Here is a 25,329-nt window from a genome sequence, read left to right as displayed (position 1 = left end):
TAGCAACGAAAACACTACAAATGGACACCACACCAGTTTAGAAGAATAAAGTATCTTTACCTAAACCAAACAAGACCAAAACTACAAGTACAGGGGAGGTGAGGCACCAGAAAACAAGGTGATGCGTCAGTTCCTTACATGCAGGTTAAGTGATGCATCAATTTCTTGCTCCCAGGAGAGGTGATGCATTGGTTCCTTACTGTTATGCAGGGGAGGTTATGTGTCAGCTCCTTACTGTGAGAGGATACGATGCATCAGTTTCTTACTGGATGAGGAGGTGATGCGTTGTTTCTCCAGACACACAACCTTGGTTCCTTACTAAAGCCCAGCATCTATGCAGACTTGGAGCACAGGTGTAATGAATGAAAAATTCAGATGCTGAGGGTCGATGCAGCAGCAAAACAGGCACTGTCGTTTCTCACAGCCACAGAAAGGTGATACGTTGATTCCTTCAGAAGCACAGCAGGGCCTGTGTCAGAGTCAAGATGGTAGTCTCGGTCTTCGGAGACATGGTGCACTGAACTTGGGCTGTGGCGGTTTCTTCAGCCACAGGCAGGCGCTTTGTTGATTTCTTTGGCTGCATGGTGGCAGTGCATGGGAACTTCTCCTGCATGGCGGTGCTGTATCAGAATAACTGCCGCTGGAAGGCTGATGCGCACATTTTCAGCAGCAAAGCAGAAGCAGCAAAGAGGGTCACAAAATTAGGAGGTAAAAATGCAAAAAGTCAGGGCTAAACCTGGAAAAAGGACGAGGTCAAACACAACCCCCTACCAGCCTAAAGCCAGGGGAGACCCATCCATACCTTTGCAATTCCCCGATTAGAGCAATAGAACATGGACTCTGGCCCAAAACAGAAGGGGCGCATTCCAGTTCTATGCCTTTCTGAACCCAGATGGATCCTCTATCCATATTCTCAGGGCCCACTAAGCTAACCCATGGGTAACCCTTCTCCTCACCTGTGGATCCCATCTGTGCAGCACCTAACCTTACTTTGGGCACAGAGTTCTCTCCAGTAGGCAGACAATACAATCAAGGACAACACAGTGTAGACCAGTCCACTCCCGGAGCGTGACTCCTACATCCCCCCCCCCCCCACAGACATCTGTTTGGCCTGGGCGGTAAATTCCATTCTGCTTGCAGAATTTGGGCAATTTTGCGTTCCCTGCGGAACGCGAAATTTCCCAAAATTCTGAGTTCGCAACTTTGCGAACTGTTTTGCTTGTTTGCGTTCTCAAAGTGCATGTTCACAAGATATTTCCCCCCGAGCACGCAAACGATTGCGAACATGAAAAAATGCATTGTTAACAAGCAATTCTGCGTGTTCGGAGATTTTTTACTGTTTTGAGGATTTGCATAACGCGATTACGCAAATTCATTCCACCCCTAATGTATGTCCACCAGGATCGAAAGCCACCGTGAACAGAGACAGCTGTGGGAGGAGAGTCTTGCCCCTGGCTGTTCTGGGTTCTATAATCTCTGGTGTCTGAGAGTGGAGGGTTGTAGCCCCAGGTGCTTGGCACCCTTTGTCCACTCTCCCTCCCGGTCAGAAATGGCATCCTGAAACTGGGCCACCAGCCAAGGGTCTGTACCCTGAAGCTGGACGTAACACCAGGGTGGGCTCTCCCACACCCGGTCCACCCGTCTGGGATACAGTACACTCCACTGTGGAGAGGAACACCCAGACTCCAGAACTGTCAGGGCATGTGTAGTAAGTGTCCTGCACATTTCTACCACTATTTCAGGAGTGCTATCCTGCAACTTGTCTCCAAGCCTAGGGTCTTTATCCTTAGGCTAGACAGGAGTAGAACTTCCCTCCAACCGGGGGCTCTGCCCCATCCCACCCAGAGTGGTTTCCCCAGGAGACAAAACAGTAGGGACACTGCTAGTAGTTGCCCTTCTCTCTAGATCAGGGGTGACACCCTAAACCTGGCCCTCCAAACCAGGGCTTAACCTTTGCCTGGCAAGCCAAGACTTCCATTGGAGCAACCCTACCCTCAAGGAAACACCTTTCTCAGGTGTTTGAGGGTCTGCCTGGTGCGGGCCTCTAGCCTCCTGTTTATCTGACAGTGCATGAAGATTCCCACAGCCAGAAGTGGGCTCACCAGTAAGTCCTGGAATGCTCTGACCTTAGAACTGGCAACCTCTGACCCACTGGGGACTGTATCCCCCTCACCCCTTTCTCTGGACTTCTGTACCCTCCCACCCGGAGTGGTACCGCCAGACACCAGAACTAGTGGGACTCTGACAGCCACCTGCCAGCTTTCCTGATTCAAGGGGGTCCCCCCCAAGGAGATTCCCTCCCAGTACAGACTAGGCCCCCCTACTGGTGCTCCCTCTTGGAACAATTCAGGTCCTGGGACTGGGTTTTAGGCAACCTGGGCCTCAGCCCACTCCCAACCCATCTCCTCTAAAGCAAGACATGGGTACCCCGCACCCATCACACTCTACTGGGACGTATCTGGGTCACTGCAAATCTCATCCACCTCAGTTGATTTGGTGGAAACCCTGAGCCACCACCCAAAGGATCACTCCCAAAAGGTTTACCTCCAGTGCTGGCTGTCCTGACTTCGGTTCACCGTGGGAGGGGTAGGTGCTGAGATGCCTGCCATCAGCGACCTTTGAGGAACTCCTCACTCGCTGCTGGCCCCACCTGGACAGCTCGTGAGGCCTTCAGGAGAAATTACAACGGTTCCCAGGAGGTCCTCCGCATGGAACCATTTCTGGACGACACTACACAGGTCGTATACCGGGGTACTCTTAGTTAAGAGGATTCCAGCAATCATATGAGCACTAAGGTCCTGACGAATTGCCCTTATGGCAAGAAACATGTCGACCGCATTCACATCAAGGGTTGAATAAGGATTGGTCCCATTGCCCATCACTCCTTAATACCCCTTATTTTTAATAAAGCAGCGAGCCTGACCATTAAAATAATGCCCAATGGACTCGACTGACTTTTTTTAGAAACACACACCCCCATGCTCACTATTGCACTTTATAGGCCCCTCACACACACACACCCGTTGGCTCGGAATAAAAGATCTCCACTAAAGTGCAGCTCCCCTTGCTGCCCGACAGGCATTGCACCGCCAGCCTGCCGTAGGAGCAGGATACCGATGATGACGCTGGACGGCCATCGGCTGGGACAACAGTTGTTGTCCTGTCGGTAACCTGTGTGAGGTATCCTTATATTCTGAAAAGGGTCTACACCATGCACTTATCCCTTCATAACTACTGAGAGAAAAGACTAACTGAGCTAAACCACTAGCTCCCACTGGGGAACTCTGTACAATACTCTTTGTTTGCTGTTACCTCCAGTGCAAGCTTACTGGGATCAGATATCTCACATTACACCAGGTGTTGTAAAAGTTCTGGAAAACTGACTGAATATATGCTCCCCGCAAATCAAATTATTCAGCTCCACACATGTTAGGCACACTACCCTCGACCTCACCATCCAGTCACTTGGAAATGTACCTTACATCACCCTCCTGAGCCAGTATCCGACTGTCCCTGCCACTCAATCCACACTCTTCTGGGGTGCCTCCATACTTCCGTACCAGGGCTTCTACCATGGGGGAACCCCTTTCCTTGTCACTCACACTTAGAGCCAATACAGCATCCCTTCCACCACTAGGACTTCCCATGCCAGTTCACCCACTTCACCTCAAGGACCCTGCACACCTCTGGAGCCAACTCTCAAAACTGAACCCCCTGGTGTATTGTATCACCCTCCTTCAAGTCAGGCACCAAGGTTAAGTGTATTTGCATTTCTTCCTCAGTACTGGAAATTACACGTTTGCTGCCACCATTTGAACTGAACTCCGCCTCTATGGCTTCAAAAGTCCAGTTCCAAGTCTCATTCTTAGCTCGTTATTCAAAAGCATCTTTTTCCTCCTCCATTTTGAGTCAAGTATGTTCCAACTGGAACTTCTTTTCTTCCCACCTATCTGCAGTCCCTCTGGGGATAGATCCAGAGAGGGAAGACTGCTGCCACCTCTGGAAGGAGCTCTTCCACCATTCAGGCTGCCCCCCCCCCACCCAACAGGCAATGCTAGCTCCCACAGCCATCCCAGGTGCAGACTTTGTTCCTTCTCCTCTAAGTGCTCATCATCCTCCCTGGTCCCTGGTTGCCGACCAGGTCCACAGCACCTTTGGCCCTGGTCCTCCCTAGTGAGGCATTTAAAATACCACTTGACATCCCTGTAGAACGTTTAGAGCTGAGGGACCAATCTCTCCTGCTCAAACACTAACTATGCAGGTACTGTTGATTGTGCCTCAAAACTCCAGCATTGCAAAACAGAAAAATCAAAACAGTATATGGCTGTGCAGTGGTCTGCGTACTGGCAGTAGTGTACATCAATCACTGTATGTCAAGTATGAACTCAAGTGCTATCCTCACTGCTGTTAGAGCTGGGGGTCTTTAGTTGGCAGTGGCTTGCACCCTGTCCAAGTAGGGACCCTTCCCATTTAAGATACGCCCTGCTCACCCTCTTGGTAACTTGGCACGAGCTTTCAGGCTCATCTTCAAGGAAATCTGTAAAGTATTTGTACATAACACAGTAACAGTGTAACCACTGCAAATAGACACCACACCAGTTGTAAAGAATAAAGTATCTTAATCTAAACCAAAGACCAAAACAACTAACATCCAACATACCATTACCAAGATATTACTTTAAAAAGGTTTAAAATAGTTCAGCCATAGATATGCAAACCTATGCATCCTTGGAGACCAGACTATATGGTTTAACACACCTAACTGCCACACCACAGTCTCATCACTGGCCTAGACCTACACAACCAATAACCGATTTTCAATGCCACACACATGCAAGCCATGTCGTAGATTTCCTTTCAAGCAACTCAAAGTTAGTCAGGAGCCAAAGGATTACTCTGGTCACACCAATACCTGGTCCTGTTGCACCACTCCAGTCATTGGACCAGATGAAACCCCACCTTATCCCCCACTAACGCTAGTGTTTACCCACCATGCCCACTCCTCTTTGGGCTTCTTTACTCTCCACCCTACTAGACCATCTGACTCTCCCTCCGTGTATACCCCTGCATTTTGAGTGCTTGCTTGGGGACAGGGGGTGAGGAGACATTTCTCCTCTCCATACTGGTTGTCTCATTGCATCTGAGGTGTAGTACCTTTTAGGGAAAAAGGTACCACTACTAAGCCATTTGCACCCTTCTTTCTTAGTGTCCAACTGCCGTCTGTGCATAACATGCACTTCCACCAAGACGACAAAAGAATTCCCTCCTTTGCACCAAACGGATTTTGTAATTTTGAGTTCGTTGCATATCAGTAATTCCCAATAAAGAGCACTTGCTGTCACTTCCAATACCCCACAGTGCATGCTCAGGCCCATTTATTCTGCAGAACAAAACTGTTGCTTTACTGTGCTAGTTTCCGAATTACTGCATGCGTATTGCTTGGAACAGAAAGCAGATAATTATACAGCGGTTGTTATTCCTGCTTCACTTCGGTGAAATCTCAATATTAATTTTTGATCCAATGTAAATCTGCTTTCCCTGGTGACAGTCTAGCTTGAATCATTCTAGATCTCTATTTAGAACATGGACTCAAGTTCGTGGTATGTCATTACACGCGACTTGTAATGCTGTGGGCAGTAGTCTAGTTGGTGGCAACATGGTTAACATTAGCCCTCCATTTACAAGGTTAGAGTTGGTGCTGGCAGTAGACACGAGAAACGTGAAGCGATTCAGGGCCTAAAACCCCGTGGGGGGGGGGCGTGCAGGCAACAATCTGTTTCTCCTACAGGCCAAGGCCATACCATTTCCCAAGCGTAAAGAACCAACCCTGGGCTAAAGCCCATTTGCGTGTATCCTCTAGCTTGAAAAATTCCTTAGCCTGCCACCCCTTCCATTTGGCATGATTACATAATTCCAATTTAGGAACCATATGGGAAACCACTGTTGCCAGGGCCAGACTAGGAAACCACAAGCAGGCCTAGGAAACATGCCCCAAGTGGCACTGCTCCCTTAGTCTCCTTGTGGAATCCCCCTTTGTCTATCTGATCACGGAGCTCTACCTTCCCACTCCCTCCTCTTGATGCTTCACCTTGCCGGTTCCCATTAGTCTCAGGAAGACGGGAAGTTAGAGGCACCAGGATTCTGAAAACCAACCTCCAATGGTTCCAACCCACCAAGGAATATTCAGTGGGAATAAAAGGCCTGTCCAGACAGACTACTGCTCACTTCTGGTAAAGGGCCTTTTACACAGTAAAGGTAGAGCACATTTTACCAGGCCACCACCCCCACATGAAATCGCAAATACCACTGATATGAAATAAAGTAGATGGAAGGGACTCAAGTGAATAATTTATTAGAAAAATAAATGATTAAATAATCAGTCCCTTAATAAAAGGGCCTGCTATAACTAGTTTTTATTTATATAAATAAAGGTTTATAAAATATATAACACGAGTTCAAATTTCACTTTCGCCCGTGGTCCTGGATCAGTGAAACTCCAAATGGCCATGGTGCAAAACAAACTTGTAAAATCAGCAAAGAGCGCTCAGTTTTGCTTTGATTGCTGCCTCATTCGCTCCTCTAACTGTAGCAACCTAAAAATAAAAATGACAAAATAAGCTACTTATTCTTGTATACACCAACATCACAGCTCAAGGGCAGGACAAAACATCCTGGTGTCTAAAATTCCACTAATAAACTAGAGTATAAAAACCATTGTGTGAGATAAGATTTACACCAGTCCTCTTGTAGCTCACAACGTCATCCAAGCAGAGGAAGATACCAGGCAGTTCTTTAGATAACCCCATATTACAATAAATCATGGAAATGTGGAATTGTTAAAAGTATGACATACAATTGTAAACCTTGCTGTATTTCAAATTCAAAAGGAGATCTGTGAAATTGAGATTTTTCTAGTTCTCTTCCCCGTGAAAGAATGCAGCTTCTTTGCACAGCTGGCCACAACCCAGGGGCCTCTGAACCATCCATCGGATCATATTAGCAGAAAGGGACCTCACATACCTGCTCCGAAAGGTCACCCCCCATTTACAATACCATGGACCTAAAGGGAGCAGTCAGTAAAATTGATGCCATGAAGGCCCAGAAGGCTTTGTTGGACTCTGGTCAAAGTTGTGGCTTGTGAAGGGCCAGTAACAATACATGTTTTAGTTTGCATTGCTTATTGTGTGCCACATTTCCTATTTTCCACAGACACATCACCAGCTGATAGCAGGGGATCTTAATGTGCTGTGCAAAGAGCTTCAAATACTGGTAGAAAAGCAAAACTACAAAAATACCTTCTTAAAATCCTTGATGAAAACGAATGTGGGCATTGCTGCTATTCTGTATCTTTCGGCCAACACCTGTTGGTAAGACAATTCCAGTATACATTAGTTCAATGGCAAACGCCGTTATAATGCAAAGGGTAGCATGACACTACTTGAAAACATTCTACACACCGAGCCAAGCAAACGGCGACTCCAGGAGTCGCTGGCAAACCAATCTATGCCTATAGACTGCCACAAGCTCAGATACATTTACCGTCGTACATTAAAATCAGGCTAATGGAGGTTGATGCTAATGTATCTTCAAAGTACATGCGTATATAGCCTAGGCATATGAAAATCACGTTGTTGAGACCACAGAGTCAGCCAGTAAAGTGATTCACATGTTCCGGGTGTAGTAACTAAATTTAACTTGAATTAGGCAGCACCCTCTCGTTAAGTCAGCCATTTGACCATTCAGACAGTTGCTGTACAGGGCTATACAATAGAACAAAAGATACATGTGCTGTTCAGAAGGTTTTCCCAATACTGCTCTGCTCCATTTGAGAATTCAGAGAAGAACAGTTAAAAACAAAGACAGGAACAATTTTAAACTAAAGAGATTAAACTAAAGGCCAATTTACATTGTTACGGACTGTGTCAGAGATTTCTCTTGCTTTGGGAAAACAAAAGTGCAATGCCAAGTTAATTAAGTGACTTAAACTCATTTGTGGGAGGGGAAGTGCTTCGGAAAGTTAGGTTTACGGATCATAGTACCAGTGTTGATGTTAAGTGCTCCATTTCACTTACCGGGTGGTCATCAACATCCACTTTCAGAAATACTACGCCACGGTACTCCGTGCTGAACTTCTGCAGAAAGTACATAAAGAAAAAACAAAGATATACACGTCATGGCGTTAACATACGAATAAAACTTTTATGTAGGAGGAGGACATTCACCAAAACACCAGCACGAAGTAGGATGCACACTGGATGAGGTAAAGAATTTTAGAATACTGGGAAACAGACATGCAAGACCCAACGCAGACTTAAGACAACCCGAAGTTGAGCACTTAACCAGTTCAATCAAAAAAGAATTCATGACCATCAGACCACAGTAGAAATGGCCCTTTTAAAGGTGCAGCCTCTTTGTGCCTTTAGTCCACAAATTAGTATTTAAGTTTGACTTTGGGCGCACTTAGACAATAGTATTTGTAAAAAATTGAGCCCCCCTGCCCAGCTCAGAGTACGCTCCTCGTGTTTGAATCGGCTTTTAAGCGGTTACCTGGAGACGACCAAAAACAGTACACTACCTGAAGGACAACAACGACTGAAAAAGTGTACGAAGAAGTGTAAAGAGTCCAGTCATTCTGCTCAATCGTGGGCTCCATCTTCTGATGCTCCCCACTTCCAGAAGAGGGAAGTGATCTGAAGTTTCAGGACGGAAACCAAGTTAAGATGCTGACCTGCAGGACACAGGAAAGACTATTGTAAGTACTGAAAATGTACAGAGATCTTGCTGCCTTAAATGGCTAAGGCACAGGAGCATGAAGGTTGGCGCCATTACACCGTAATATAGCAAGTTTTTGCTGAGATGGCAAAAATTTCTAAAAATACAGAAGATATATACAAAACATTGTTAATTAGCATGGGAGGAGAAATCTTTTTTTATGTATTGCAGTATTCTTACAACCTTTAGACTGTGGGTTGCAGTACCTATTCCCATCTGTCCAAAACTCATCCATACCACCTTTTAATACACTAACTTTCACAGCAACTGGTCTAGGAAACAGCAGTCACCAAGGCATGCTGCCATGGGTCTCAAAGGGTTTTAACAAACTGATGACCTGGCAGATAACGGAGAACTGTCCTACCTGGATACTAAAATCAAATTCACTTTATTTCAGTCATAAATGTGGCCATAAAAAGCACAGGGTCATAACCATTCATCCCTTAAAAATATATATTCAAAACGTTAATAAAAGTTGGATAAAAAACTAGTAACTTGCAATCCTCTGTAATTACATGAGTTATTCACGGGTCAAAGGCAGTAAATTCCATAGACTTAACTAGCACAGCAAGGTAATACATATAAAGAGCAGGGCATAGTGGCAATTGGTACAATAAAGTGCATATAACTTCCATCATAGGATTAAACCTTAAAGTTAAAACGTTAGTGATTTTAGTCTACTAATACCATTTTAAGAACAGATGTTAATTGTAAAGAGACTAGCTGTTGCAGATGCACCAGGGATAATCTAGAAGTTCTAATCCCCTTTAATGTTTAGTCTGAATTTAGACTGGAGGTCAAAAAAATGTACACAAAGTAAAATGTAAGATTTGAGGAGAAGATATCACTTGGAAATATCAGAAAGGGAGGGCTTGAATTGGCCAAGCGGGAAACAGTTGCCACCTAACCTGATTCTGGTTATCAGTAGCCCATCTAATGTGCCATCAACGAACTAGGTTTGGCTCCAGGGATGGTGCAGAATGATTGTATTGTAATTTCATTTATATAGCACTTACTACCCCTGATGAAGTTTTTTTGGCGAGGAGCACTCTACCCCGGGGCCCACAAAGGATTAGGGGTGAATTAGTATAGTGAAATATGAAAGTAATTTGAGTGGTGGATATTAGTCAGTTATTTGGATTGAGAAGGATAACGGAGGGAAAAAAAGTTTGCATTTATATAGTGCTTGCTGCCCATATGAGGTGTTGAAGCGCTTTTTTCGGGAAGTAGCTCGCTACTCCGGAACCCATTAATGGATTAGTGTTTATGTCTGAATCTGTATACTTTGACAGATCGTTTTCTTTCATTTGTGGTCCTCCCTCCGGGCTCTGGACCTTTCCTTAAATGTGGATATAACCTATGATACATCTGTTTTCTATATGGTGGAAATGCTGAGAAATAAATGAAAAAAAAGTGTGTATGCCCAGTTTAGTGTATTCCGTTTTAAAGTGAGCAAACCAGGGAATTTATGCCACTCTCGAATGTGAGGCAATCACGGATTGCTCTATTCAGTGAGGCATGTGGAGTAGCCCAGGTAGAACACTACAAAAGCCCAGGAGACAGCTTGATGGTATCCACAGCTTACACCATGCCCTGGCTCTTGGTGTCTAATATAGGAAGAGCAAGCAGGGGGCACTCCTAGAAGTCACCCAAGCACCATTATTTACGCCACCTGCAGGGGGCTTGTATCAGAGTATCCCCAAATGCCTGCACCATAGGCGAGGACCAGGTCACACTAACTCTTAAAGACTTCTAGGCGAGCGACTACATGTTTTCCCACCTGCATTTAGGCAAATTGAAAATGTAACCCACTCCCACTGAGCCTAAAATGTGTTCCTCCGCTTAGTGATACAAGGTCCTCAATTACTCCTAGCATCCATACCTACTCCCAGATATGAAAAATCCGCAATCTGGGCTACAGAAAGACCATGCAGATGGGCACCCCTCATCTTCTCATTTCTGGGCTTGCAAACAATGATAAACATCTTGGTTTGGTTAGTAACCAGACTCCGTGTCCCCATAAAAGAAACTCTTGGAATACAGCATTTAAAAACTACGGGAGTTCTAGATAATAAAAACACATCCTTTGTATAATCACACAGGGAACCTTTTACTGCCCCTTGAAGGAGCATCTGATACAGCTTTTGAAAGTGCTGCACCAAAGCCATTGAAATACAAGAGAAACAATGTAAGAACCAAGACACTGCCCTGTTGCACCCCTTTCTCTAGATTATAGCCCTCTGTCCGTTCACCCGACATGCCATAGCACAGATCTTAATGAAGTGCTCTCGAGAACTGCACCAGATTGTCCCCCACCCCAAATTCAGACAAAGCCTCCCATAGTTTGGATCAGACTACACGGTCGAAGACACGAGAGATCCACGAAGGCCAGGTAGACAGTGCCCTGCCTTGCAACAGTATATTTACTGACCAGTGTAAGTAAATGTAGGCATGCGCTGTGGATTGTAGGGCTGGTGGTCCCATTTCCAGGGGGCTGGTGATGCCTTGGGGAGGTCAGTTCCCCCTCAGATGCAGCAGGGTACAAAGCCAGGCCTAGATGAAGTCCTTTATCAAAAAGGGACGCCTTGATAACTGGGTCACCACAAAAGTAGTATTTAAGAGGTGCTTACTTACCTGAAACACAGGTGCGATCGCTCTGCATGGCCCACACCAAGACGCAGTGAAGTCTATGACGACCAGCTTCGAGTGGGACTTTGCCAGGATATCATCAAACTCCGCCTGGAGGGAAAAAAAAAGTACAAATTACAACAGATTGCAGAAAGTTAACAATCCCTGGGAAGTTCGGAAAACGTCTCCCAGTTACCCTTCTTGCTCGTCTGGCCATTAGCAGCCATGAAAGATGCCGCCTCTTAACATACACAGAGAGCTCACTTGCCTAGGTTCATCTTTGGAGCTGCAAAAACGTGATGGCAGGAAATCACCTTGGGTTGTTTTCCATACGACTTTTAACCCGAGAGATTGCACCCGCAAGTTATAACAATTTACACTATCTAGTTAGGATAGAAACTAGGCCCTGGTGAGATTCTCAATATAACGTAATCTTACGACTTCACCTAGTGCTAAATCATGGCACGCCACCATGTGGCGCAATAACACCTGCAGCAAGCTTTCAGCGTTTGGAGCACGGATAACCAGAAAATCAGTAATTGTTTGAAGCATGTGTTTAGCACTACGTAAGGAGATTGATTTACCTTAAAAGCATAAGTGCCAATTTAAAATTGCAGATTTACATAAGCAGATTGAGTTTTACACACCCCTAGGTTTGGAAACTCAAAGTTACATTGAGACAACTCTACATGCCACAACCCTAATTCTTAATTACTCCTGAGGAATGTGCAGGGACCAACTGCATGCTCCCCTTGTTCTATGCTGAGCCTCAGATGTGTAGGGTGCTGCTTATTGCAGAATTAACAAGGTCTTTAGAGAACCAACCGTTAGGGACGGCCTCAAGGACACTGCGTAGAAGCCATGCTTGTGATGTATTTTATCAGTACGCTTCCATGGACGGTCGTGATGGCAAAACGTGTTTACTAAGGAGCAAGGCCAGACCAACTTATCACAAAGCGGCTAGCAGCAGAGGGGAGGTCAGAAAGAGAAACACTTCAAATTGGCCATTGACTGGCAAAATAGCGGATAAACTATTAGCCACACAGGACTATTAGAACAATTACCTTGACTTTTATACCCTGAACTTTTAATTACAATTAAAAATGGCCGTACACCCGGTTGGTTTCTGGAGCCGGTGGTATTGAATATACTGGTACGATAGCTAGTTGCCTGGAGCAGCTGGGTCTAATAGAGATGGGCGAGCCAATATATTAACAGGGGGAGCCGAGCCAAGGGTGTGTCACTGATCCAAGAAGATGAGCCCTGAATATTTGCTATGTAGATCATAGAACATGCACCACGTCAAATATGATAAAGTCTTCAAAATTCAACATGGTCAGCGACTAGCTGCCGCCTCCCCCCCCAATCCGGCACCCAACACCCAGGAACGTGGACACGAGACGTGTTTTACTTTTGGAAGGCGGGCGCTAGTCGCCCGGCCGTATTTATTAAAGTATGAAATTAAAAAAGGTTTTAATTGCATAATCAACAATGAATACAAAAATCAGCAGGACATTCAATTTATACAATTCTTATCAACAAGTTTGAGAGCCTGACCTTAACAAAACTCTAATACATGTTGTTCCTAGCTTAAACTAAACATCCTAAACTTGATTTTTGTACATTTCTGGCCATATGGCAGGGTCACTACCGGTGTCAGGTCCTACCAGCTGCGCCTCCCCCCTAGAACAAAGAAGCCCCGAACGCGGGGCACAACGTTCAGCGAGGGAGCGTCCAGGGACAAGGGGGTCTCCTGGGCGCTCCCTACCTCTTATTCCCGAGGGGCCGGTCGGCCCCTCCTATCGCCCGCCCCCCCTGACCCGGACCCACTAAATTGAATCCGGGTCAGGAGGGCCGCCAGCCAATCGGCGGTGGGCCGCACCCCCTCAGGGCACGCCCCCACCGCCGAATGACCTCAAGGAGGAAGGGGGGGGGCGACGGTCGCCGCGCCGCCATGCGTGCGGGGGGGCCGAGGGCCCCCCCTTTTCAATAGTACATTTTCGTCAACACTTGAAACCTTTCAACTAAATAAGTCATTCATATAGTCATATTTCTCTGATGGTGCATGTTTAAATAGTAAAACAGGTCTCACTGGACCCAGATTATATATATATATATATATATATATATATATATATATATATATATATCTATATATATATATATATATATATATATAGATATATTACCTACTGGCGGTCGCCAGTAGGTATATATAGTTAGGATTTTTTCCCTATGGGATTTTTGAAAATTCTATGTCTAATAACTTTGGCGTTTGTGGACGGAATTGGCTGAAATTTTCAGCAAAATGGAACATTTTGTTTCTGAGCAGCCACTGGAAATTTGGGGGGAGTTGGTCCAGGGGGGGCCGAGAAAAAAGGGGGGTCCCAAAACGTGTTTTTAACATTGAGTTTTCCATAGGGCGGTTAGCCTCATTTTTAGCCCGAACGGCTGAATGGATTTGCACGAAACTTGGCAAATTTGTAGGGACTGGTAGCCCGATGTGCCTTTTGTAGGTCTCAATGTATGTGCTCCAGTGGATTTTGAGAAATTAACGTTCAAAAAAAGATATATATCTAGATCCGCGCCTGGAGCGCTCCCGGATACGCGTACGGGAGAGCGCTCCAGGCGCGCCACGCGACTTGCGCACGGCAAGCTGATTGGTTCTCGGGTGTCTATAAACATTCGAAACAGTCCGCAGCGGCCGCCATCTTGTGTCTCGGTAGGATTGAGACACAAGAGGTGGCAAAAATCAAAGGGGGAAATGAGCAAGAGGGAGCAGGGTACACACCCCCTGACCCCCTAGGTTTCATGTGGGGGCCATAAAAGGCTCCCGCGGGTGAAAAAAATAAATAAAAAAAAAATCGATTTTCGCGGGGGTGAGCGCCCGGTACGCGCACCGGGGAGCGTACGGGGGAGCGTACCATGGAGATTAAAAATGACAGACTTTAAAAAAAATAAAGCTTCTTTTTAAAAATTGGAGGTAGTTCTGAAAAGAACTTTTTTTTTCATTTTGTTGTTTTATATATATTTTTTTTTTGTTTTTTTTGTTTTATATTTTTTTAGACTTTTTAAAACAATTTTATATTTTTTTTGTATTTTTTTCAAGGGAAAAACAAAAACAAGGATTGCAAAACTGCTCAACAGGAGCAAAAAAAATTGAAAATTTAGGGACTGGAAGAGCAGCGGTGTTGCTGTTTCTTTAGAGCAATCAGTTCAACACTCTGCTCCCCATAGCAGAGCAGTTCGTCACACTCTGCGCACAAAAATTTGATGCCCGCAAACACCGGCTGAATGTTAGGGATCATTCTTTCACGGGGTGGTCCCGAAGGTGTTGCTCCACCAGTGGAGGTGCTGCCGCCATCTGTTGGTACATTCCGTGCCAGCTCTCTGACACTCTCCCTGGCAAAGTTGTTAGGGTGTCTTCTTTTGACATGCCGGATCAAATTGGCATTGCCAAAACTATATTTTTTCAGAGGATTGCCTCTGGATAAACTACTCCCACATATTTTGCATGTTACTTTGGGAGCGTTCACTTTTTTCTGTCCTTCTGGGATGTCGTAAAATTTCCAAATGAAATGGGTTTTTTTCTTTTGCTGAGGAGGGTCCTCATCCAAAAATCCCTCTGAATCACTGCTGGATGACTCTCTTGCAGCCATTGCTGGAGATCAGAAAAGTAGGAGATAGAGTAGACACAACAGCTCTTGCTCTCTCCAAGTACAAAGCAATAGTGAGAGAAATGGGTGGGTTTCACACAATTTGGAAAAAAAAAAGTTCTGAACCAATGAAAAGTGTTATTTTAAAGTCACATGGTTTGACGCGCTTACGCTACGCGCCCGGGGCGCGTCCCGGGCGTGTATCGTAAGCGCATCGGGGCGCTTACGTTGCGCGATCGTATGCGCTTCCGGGTGCGCTTACGCGGTGCGTCATAAGACGCATCTCGCGGCTACGCGATACGTGTCTTATGACGCAAGGCGTGGCGGCTACGCGATACGTCACGATGTTGTTTTCGTTCTCGACAATAGCGCTTCCGGGACGCGCATTAGTACGCGCCTCGGGGCGCGCCGCCAGATTGCGCTTACCCGTGCGTTCACCTGTCCGCGCCCCGGGAGCGCACTAAAAATAATATTAAAAAAAAATAAAAAAATTATAAAATATAAAATTAGATTTAAAATGTATTATTTTTATAAAGATTTGCTATTAAAAAACCTATGAAATTCACTGAAAAAACCATAGGTTATAGACCATATATAGTTAGGAATTAGCATTTACAAAACCTTGAAAATTCACTGAAAAAACCATAGGTTATAGACCATATATAGTTAGGAATTAGCATTTAAAAAACCTTATTTTACTCACACAAAACCATTGAAATTCCATATATAGTTAGTTGCAGTAACTATATATCGCGCACCCGCAATCCACTGCTGATCATGTCACATATTACATCATTCATGACATGGTCAGTGACATCACTGATGACATCACTGATGACATCTCAAATGACATCACTGATGACATCACTGATGACATCTCAAATGACATCAGTGATGACATCATGACACACCAATACCAGTTACTACATACGCACTCACTGATTCCTACGTCTACACACACATTCACTCATTCACCCATACAATCACTCATAAATACAGTCACTCATTATTACAACACTATCATATGCACTCATACACCTAGTCAGTCCTGTGAAGAATCAATCACACTTCGATTTCCTCATCTATACAGTTAAACACAGAACACCATACTTTTCACACATAAACTAACACATACTTACTCTCTTATACAATCACTGATACAAGTACACATTGATATGCACAGTCACACACCTCCCAGCCAGCCACACACACACTCAGTCTTCCATACATCCACTCATTCTTCAATATGTAAAACATATTTAAACTTTACAAAAACACACAGACACTAGATGATGTCATCAGTGATGTCACTGACCATGTCATGAATGATGTAATATGTGACATGATCAGCAGTGGATTGCGGGTGCGCGATATATAGTTACTGCAACTAACTATATATGGAATTTCAATGGTTTTGTGTGAGTAAAATAAGGTTTTTTAAATGCTAATTCCTAACTATATATGGTCTATAACCTATGGTTTTTTCAGTGAATATATATATATATATATATATATATATTCACTGAAAAAACCATAGGTTTCACACCAGTTATAGTTAGGAATTAGCATTTAAAAAACCTATTAAATTCACTGAAAAAACCATAGGTTTGACACCAGTTATAGTTAGCTGGAAATTTTACTGACATAAAACCATTGAAATTCCCACGTTATAGTTAGTTGGACTCACTATAACTCGCGCGCCCGCAATGCACTGCTGATGATGTCACATATTACATCATTCATGACATGGTTAGTGACATCACTGATGACATCTCAAATGACATCACTGATGGCATCACTGATGACATCTCAAATGGGAGTCACAGGATGTTGAGAAAGCGCCGACATCAGAACCTGGTCCCCCAGCTCTACTGACCAGGACTCACTTCTGATGAAAACCTGGCTTTTCATGGATCGTTTCCTGTTTGAACAAACGAGCACTATTTCTCGATAGCCCTCCTCGCCGAGGCAAGCTTAAGAGTGGACAAGAAAAGCCAAAACACCACCCCCGATTTAACAAGAGACTTACCACACTCTTGATATTCCTCACCATGCTGATAACAGGCGGAGAATGAACGTGCAATAGAAAATCTGCTCAGACGGACGCGACAGCAAATACAAGAAGAGGATTGTGCACACACGCTACCCGAGGGGCTTTTAAACCTGTGAGAGTGGGCGGGCCGCGTCACGGTGCCTTCTGAGGGATTTAGCTTTATCTTAAAAAAAAGAAATCAACACTACTTTTTTTCCTCCGACCTAGACATTGGAAATTGAAAAGATAAAACAACCCTTCGTTTTGTAGATACACAACTGGAACGCACACCAGAGAGCATTGTTGACATGAAGGGCTTCAGAAGGGCAAGTTGCCGCTTAGGTGAGAGTGTTTCCAGGCACCTTTTCCAACTGCATTCTGGTACTCGATGATTGACTTTCAACATCATTAATCCAGGCCTTGAAGTCCAGTGCCCTTCCGCGCCTCAGAACGGGACACACGCGCCTTAAAATGACAGAGCACAATCACAGAATGAAGACAAGCGTTTGCAATGCACTAGGTCCCGCATTTGCGAGAGTTTGAGCTATTGACATTGTAAATCACAGAGCCTTTTATTGATGTGTTTTGAAAACCTGCAAGCGGTACATAAACACCCACTTTGGACTTATAGTCCTTGCCTACGAGAAGCAAGGCTGACAGCAACTATGACTCTTTTGCTGCCAGCCTTGCTTCTTCTAAGCAAGGATTAGAAATACAAAGTGCGTATTTACGCTCTGCTTGCAGGTTTTTAAAAACACAAATAAAAAAGGCGTCGTCAATTACATTGCCAATAGCTCAAACTCTTGCAAATGTGAGACCTATTGCATTCCAAATGTTTTTTTTTGTGTACACACACATAGTACCCAACTGCGTCGAATAGTGCTGTGTATTTGTCTATTTGCTGTAGTCCTAACTATAATCTGAGCACCTATCTCGCACATCTCTTTCTCCACAATTCTGCTTGGCATTGCATCCTAAGACGCGCCTCTCAGGTCACTCACAAATGACATAGGATCTCACATCAGATCACAACAATTACAACACTCTGTCAGAATGTGTTCTTTTGTGCCCCACATAGACTTTTGAAGATCTGTATGAATGCTACAACACAATATTCATTGAATTACAGTTTACGCTGATTCAATCCAGGGCTGGTCCTAGGATATGTGGGGCTCCGGGCAGAAGAGGAACTTGGGAGGCCCCTATAATTTGCATAAGATTTAACCTCACATGAAATGACATCATAGGAAGTAATATCAATTGACCATTATTTATATTGCATTGCTAAAGTAGTTTTGCAAGAAGCTGCTTACCTAATTTGGATATCAGTAAAATGGTTAAAATAGTTTTAATAATCCTTATAATATATGTGCATAGATATTAAATCTCTATTAAGTAGAAATACATTAAACAAATTAAACTTGGGTATTGTTCTACTGAATGATATGCTAACCAGGCATTCTGCCACTTAGAGATGTCCAAAGGAGAGGGGGGTTCTGGAATGAACGTAAGGAGTGTTGTAGAAAGAGAGAACCTTCACAACCACAAATGGATAGTGCATGCAGATAGAGGGTTTCAGACAAAAAAAACGGCAGACAGCAGAAAGATGAGAAAAAATGGCACAGCAATTGAGCCATATCAGATGAAGCCTAGCACAGTTCTGAATGATTTGAAGGGTACTGAACGCAAAAAGGCAGGAAGCCCAAAAAAGAGGGCATTTGCATGATCTAGTGAGAAGATTATTGACAGTACAACAGCCTCACAGCAGTGAGAGGGCAGAAAAGGGATGATTTTCTGTTGCTTATGGATGTAGTAAAGGCAAGAGGATGAAGCATGGTCAATATGTTCTGAAAAAGAGAAGATGCTGGAAAATGAATCCAAGATTTTTTTGGTGACTCTGCCGATGTGGGCGATTGACCCACTTCCACCAGTACCAAAGAGAACACCATATGGTATAAGAACCTTTAAAAAGAGTACCCTTGATTTGTCACTATGTGGTTTTAATTAAATTTTCTTTATTCAAAAATCAACTGCTAGCATGCACGTACAAACATATTCTTCGGCAGAGACCTGATTGCCACTATTAAATTCATTTTGGGGTATATGCACAAGATATCAGCAACATACCAACGGACTGTATGAGTGAGGCTAACTGGGTATGATAAAGATTAAGCAGCGGAGACCCAATAAAATTTACAAGTCAGAGGTTTAGTATGTAACAGAAATAGGTGGTGTTTATATTTTTTCCAGATAGGATAGAGGTAAGCCACACCAGGTGAATACCTTCAATTCTAGGTCGTACTAGTTGATTTAAAAGCACTGGCTGGGAACCAGTGTCAAAGGTGGCACTAAGATTTAGCAATATTAAGGCTCCTCTAACGCCATGATCAAGAGTCCGCCACAAATCATCTGACACAGCACAAAACGCTACTTCAAACTCCTAGAATTGCCAGAAGCCAACCGGCACGATGTCAATTAGAAAATTTATTTTTATGAAAGAAATTTAGAAGTTGGATTCTTTTTTCTAGGATGTTCAAGAAAGGTGCAACAACATATGCCCGAAGATGCTGATAAAGTTTGAGCCAGCAGAAGATTTTTAGAGCATTTTTACCTTCCCTTCAGACTCTTACTTTTTTGCTTCAGGTTTCTCTTGCTGGTTCTGCCTATCTAACTTCCACTCTCCCATCCTGTGTCCCTCCGCCCAACCTCTTACCATCTTTGGGTGGTTCTGCTCTCTTCTATCCTCCTCTCACCATTACTTCTTTTTCCACTCTGTTAATATTCCCTTGCTGGTTCTGTCTCTCTCATATCCACACATCTTATCCATTTGCTCCCCTTCAGGTCTCATCTCCCCCCAGCATCATAACTTCTTTCCTTGCTCTGCTTCATTTACATCCATCTCTCCCTTGCTACCCTCTCGGATCATCTTATCTTTCCTTGTTGATTCTGGCCCTCTTAAATCTACCTCCCCCTCAATGCTCTACTCTTTTTCTCATCTTTCTCTCAGACTCTTACCTTACCTTGTGTATTCTGTTCCTCTTTTACCCATCTCTCCTATGCCCCCAGAATTGTCCTGTTTTCTACTGGTTTTGTCTCTTATATCCACAGAAGAGCTACTGGAAGTATATAAGCTCCCTTCGTTAGCGACACTAGCATCCTGTTGGACTTGGCCCTTTTGGCAGGTTTACCCCAACACTTTTGCATTCTCCTAGCCTTTTCTGTGACCTGGTGTTGGTAATTTTAGGCCTCTGAGCACTTTAGCACTGTGGTCCAGTGTAAAGTGTGTGCGCTCCCTGTGTATGTGTGGTGAGATGGGCCTGCCCTCCCACAGGAAGGCATAGGGGATAAGTGTGTCCATGGTAATTCCTTGTATGAGGGGAGTGCAGGGTCGAGTTTAGTATGTTATGTTATGTTATAATGAATTTAGAACGCGCACCGCTACTCACGAGTGTCCAGGCACGGGAGTGAACTGGGAACAGAAGCGAAAAGTACATTAGATGACCTGACTGAAAAGATGTGTTTTCAAATGCTTTTTAAAAAGTTGAAACTCTTGGATGAGTTGCAGATCAGGGGGAAGCAGGTTCCAGGCAACAGCGGCTTTGACCGAAAGTGATTGGCCTCCCAATCGAACTCTGCGGAAGCGCGGGATAATCATCCGGCGGAATGAAGCAGATCGCAGAGGACGGTTCGGCACATAAAAGGCAAACCTCTTCCTGAGATAGGAGGGACCGAGCCGTGAAGGGTCCGATGAGCCATAGTGATTGCTTTAAACTGCACTCGCTGGGCAGCCGGCAGCCAGTGCAGTTCCCGTAGGTACTGCCGAGAGCTGGATCTCCTCGGAGCGTTGAAGAGGAGTCTTGCCACGGCATTCGGAATGATTTGTAATTTCCGCAGAAGACAACCAGGCAGACCTATAAATAAAGCATTGGCATAGTCCAGCCTTGAAAGGATCAAGGCGCGGGCGATCGCCTCTTTGGCCACCCGCGGCAGCAGAGGAAAGATTTTCCTGAGTGCCTTGAGGATGCCAAAGCAGACACCCGTCAGTTTTTTACATGGTCAGCAAACCGTAAGTCCTCACTGAACCAAATCCCCAGATTTTTGGCAGGTCCTTCCACCGAGCGTGGACTAGGGAAGTCAGGAGGCCATAGGTGATGTCTAAAATCCGGTGGAAACTGACCATACAGGAGGACCTCGGATTTATCCTCATTACATTTTAGAGAGGCTCGGGCTAGCCAATGGAATACAGAGGATAGACACCTCTGGGCAACTTCCGTGGACAGGTCCGAGCCCCTCCAAGTGAATAGCAGCTGTTTATCATCAGCATACGCTATCACTTTCGTTCCCAGCAACTCCCCCAGGTAGACCAGAGGTGTAAGATATATGTTAAAAAGCAGGGGGGCTTAGGGTTGAACCCTGTGGAACCCCGGTGGCCAGGTTCCTGACAGAGAAAGCACATGGGCCCATGCAGACCTGCTGCGAACGAGAGTCCAAAAAGGATTTCACCCATTCCCAGACTCATGAGGACTCATGAGGATAAATGATACGCAATGGTGTGCACAGATTTATGGTGACTGGTGGAGAAATGCCACTTTTAGAAGTTGGCATTTCTGTACATCCATACCTGAATCAGCACACAAATTACTAGTAAAAATGGGAGAGAAACCCCTAACCTTGTGTAGGGACATTGATGCAGCCTCCAAAATATAAGCATAGCAGCTATGTTATAGACAACCTTTCTAGCTTAATGCAACCTTACTTTGATTTTAATTTGTGGCCTTAGGACAAGGCAGAGTTTCTGAAATTCAGGTTTTTGATCTCTCTTTTAAGTCAAGTTAACATTTGTATAGCGCACTACTCACCCAGAGGGTCTCAAGGCGCTTGAGGGAGGGGGATCGCTACTTATCAAATAGCCAAGTTTTGAGTTGTTTTCAGAAGGAAAGGTGGTTCCTTGTAAGGCGGAGGTGGGTGGGGAGAGAATTCCAGGTTTTGGCCGCTAAGTAGGAGAATGATCTTCCTCCCATGGTGGTTCTTTGGATGCGTGGAATAGCGGCGAGGGCTTGATTGGACGAACGTAGTTGGCGGGTGGGGGTGTAAAAGGTCAAGGCTGCACTGACAGCTCATGTAGGATATTCACGTTAACCAAATAGTCCATTGAACATAATGTGCCTATGCCCAGCCCTACTAGACATGCCCAAAAATATTTAAAGCCAAAGTTTAATGCTGAGGGCATAAGAACACTACCCAAAGTTGTTTTATTGTGCTTTAAAGGTGATTCTTTAAAAGTGTTGGGTTACCTTGTAAAGTTTGTGAGGCAGGCGGTTAAGCTCTGGAAGAAAAATACTTAACTTTGTGTTTATTGTGTTTTAAATGCATTGATTTGTAATTGTGCTTTTGAATCAGTATTTAGTGGTTTCTGGGCACTACAGGCTTTGTGTATTCTGATGAATACTAGGCTGTTGGTGATTACTCTTCTATATGTAAATGAGATGATGTGGTTACTTCCTGTTGATTTAAGTGTTCTAACCCCTGTCTGTTTCCACACTCTGATCTATCTACACATGGAGAAGCAAGGTACCATAAAGGCCGGGTCAGGCTGCAAAAGAGCCTAGATAAGTCCAGGAGAGAGAGAGCACCATCCCCTTCCCCTGCTGTGGATGTCTTCATGATGGAGTCTATGGCCAGCAGGAAGAGAAAAGGCAAGAGCAAACAATTCTGGTGGACTCTAGTCTTCACTTGGAAGACTTCCATGAGTTGTCCTTCATGGACTAACGTGCAGGTAATTCCCTCCTAAGAGTTCCTTATAATATCTGTCCCACTGTAGTGGCGGGGGAGTTTCCACAGGGTCTCTTGGTCTGCGCTGTTGAATGCCTTCTCATTGTCGATTACGTTGAATTAGAAGGGGAGTTCCCTTCCATCGACTGCTCAATGATGATGCGCAGTGTTGCAATCTGGTCTGTTCCGGCTCTATCTTGAAACTGAGTGTCAGCTTTGTGCTGTCATTCTGTTAAGGATCCCTCCGTTGAACACTTTGTCGGGGATTGAGTAATCCCTCTGTAGTTTGCACAGTTACTTATGTCACCTTTCTTGGGGCTCTTGATGATCTATCCCTCTTTCCAGTATGATGGCACTTTATCATTTTCCCAGATCCTTCCAAACATGGGGTAGAGCAAATCTACTGGTATTTCAATGACTGATTTCAGTGTCTCTGCTGAACTGTTGTCAGGTTCTACTGCCTTCCCATTTCTCAGATGTTTGATGTCTTGCCGTATTTCTTCCTTGTTTGGTCTTCTACAGTGGATTGGCATGCGATGTATGACGTTACAACGCATACTTTTACAACGCATACCGTTACAACGCATTTTTTACAACGCAAAAACTTTTACAACGCATACCATTACAACGCATGATTTTACAACGCAAGTACTTTTACAACGCATGCCATTACAACGTAAGTATTGGTAAGTATATAATATTTTTTTTTTAATTAATTGTAATTAATAAAATTTAATTTAATTTATTTAATTTAATTTTTTTTACCTTGTACCCCTGTACCCCAAAAACCCAAATTAACCCAGAAACCTAAAAATACCCCTGTACCCCAAAAACCCAAAACTGTCCCTAAACCCTAAAAATACCCCTGTACCCCATAAACCCAAAACTGTCCCTGAACCCTAAAAATACCCCTATACCCAAAAACTGAAAACTGACCCTGAACCCTAAAAATACCCCTTTACCCAAAAACTGAAAACTTTCCCTGAACCCTAAAAATACCCCTGTACCCAAAAACTGAAAACTGACCCTGAACCCTAAAAATACCCCTTTACCCATAAACTGAAAACTGACCCTGAACCCTAAAAATACCCCTTTACCCAAAAACTGAAAACTGACCCTGAACCCTAAAAAATACCCCTGTACCCAAAAACTGAAAACTGACCCTGAACCCTAAAAATACCCCTTTACCCAAAAACTGAAAACTGACCCTAAACCCAAACTGAAAACTGACCCTAAACCCTAAAAATACCCCTTTATCCAAAAACTGAAAACTGACCCTAAACCCTAAAAATACCCCTTTACCCAAAAACTGAAAACTGACCCTGAACCCTAAAAATACCCCTTTACCCAAAAACTGAAAACTGACCCTAAACCCAAACTGAAAACTGACCCTAAACCCTAAAAATACCCCTTTATCCAAAAACTGAAAACTGACCCTAAACCCTAAAAATACCCCTGTACCCAAAAACTGAAAACTGACCCTGAACCCTAAAAATACCCCTTTACCCATAAACTGAAAACTGACCCTAAACCCTAAAAATACCCCTTTACCCAAAAACTGAAAACTGACCCTGAACCCTAAAAATACCCCTTTACCCATAAACTGAAAACTGACCCTAAACCCTAAAAATACCCCTTTACCCAAAAACTGAAAACTGACCCTGAACCCTAAAAATACCCCTTTACCCATAAACTGAAAACTGACCCTAAACCCAAACTGAAAACTGACCCTAAACCCTAAAAATACCCCTTCATCCAAAAACTGAAAACTGACCCTAAACCCTAAAAATACCCCTTTACCCAAAAACTGAAAACTGACCCTGAACCCTAAAAATACCCCTTTACCCATAAACTGAAAACTGACCCTAAACCCTAAAAATACCCCTTTACCCAAAAACTGAAAACGTAAAAAAAACCAAACATATAAAATATTAAATATAATTATATACTTACCAATACTTACGTTGTAATGGCATGCGTTGTAAAAGTACTAGCGTTGTAAAAACATGCGTTGTAATGGTATGCGTTGTAAAAGTTTTTGCGTTGTAAAAAATGCGTTGTAATGGTAGTGCGTTGTAAAAATTGCGTTGTAAAGGTTGTCTACCATTGGCATGTCCTTGTTGGTGGCTGAATATCTGGTGGAGACTGTGGCACAGGCTGGTGCAGCAGTTCTTCATATTGCTCCACCCATCTTCATTGTTGGCCTTCATTACCCATGATTATTTTCCCAGATTTGTCTTTGACCGGTCTTTCTTGCTTGCTGTATCTGCAAGGGAGTTTCCTTGTTATGTCAGAGTTTTTTTAAAGTTTACGAGGATTGCTGTCTCCAGGGCTTCTGTGGCAAGACCATCGATGAATCTTAGATTGTCTGCTCTTAAGTTTCTCTTTGCTTCCTTGTTAGTTTCAATGTACTTGCCTTGAGCTTTTTCTTTTTCTGTTCTTGTTCAGTTGGTGTTGATTGCAGCTTTC

At 44.0% G+C, this 25,329-nt stretch overlaps 1 protein-coding gene across 1 annotated transcript in view; it reads right to left on the bottom strand.

The window, feature by feature from the left end:
* Positions 1–6,341: 6,341 nt before the first annotated feature.
* The window catches only part of LOC144819871 (thioredoxin-like), a 62,231-nt gene continuing 43,243 nt past the window's right edge, over positions 6,342–25,329 (bottom strand). Inside the window, exons 2-5 of the mRNA XM_078677595.1 lie at positions 11,407–11,511; positions 8,073–8,132; positions 7,296–7,361; positions 6,342–6,593 (exon numbers count right to left, since the gene is read on the bottom strand). Of these exons, the coding sequence (XP_078533721.1) occupies positions 6,531–6,593; positions 7,296–7,361; positions 8,073–8,132; positions 11,407–11,511 (294 nt within the window). The 3' untranslated portion in view covers positions 6,342–6,530. The remainder of the gene's footprint in view (positions 6,594–7,295; positions 7,362–8,072; positions 8,133–11,406; positions 11,512–25,329) is intronic.

Source organism: Lissotriton helveticus, chromosome 2_1, assembly GCF_964261635.1.
Source record: "Lissotriton helveticus chromosome 2_1, aLisHel1.1, whole genome shotgun sequence".
Lineage (NCBI taxonomy): Eukaryota > Metazoa > Chordata > Amphibia > Caudata > Salamandridae > Lissotriton > Lissotriton helveticus.
This window is presented reverse-complemented; position numbering and strand designations above follow the sequence as displayed.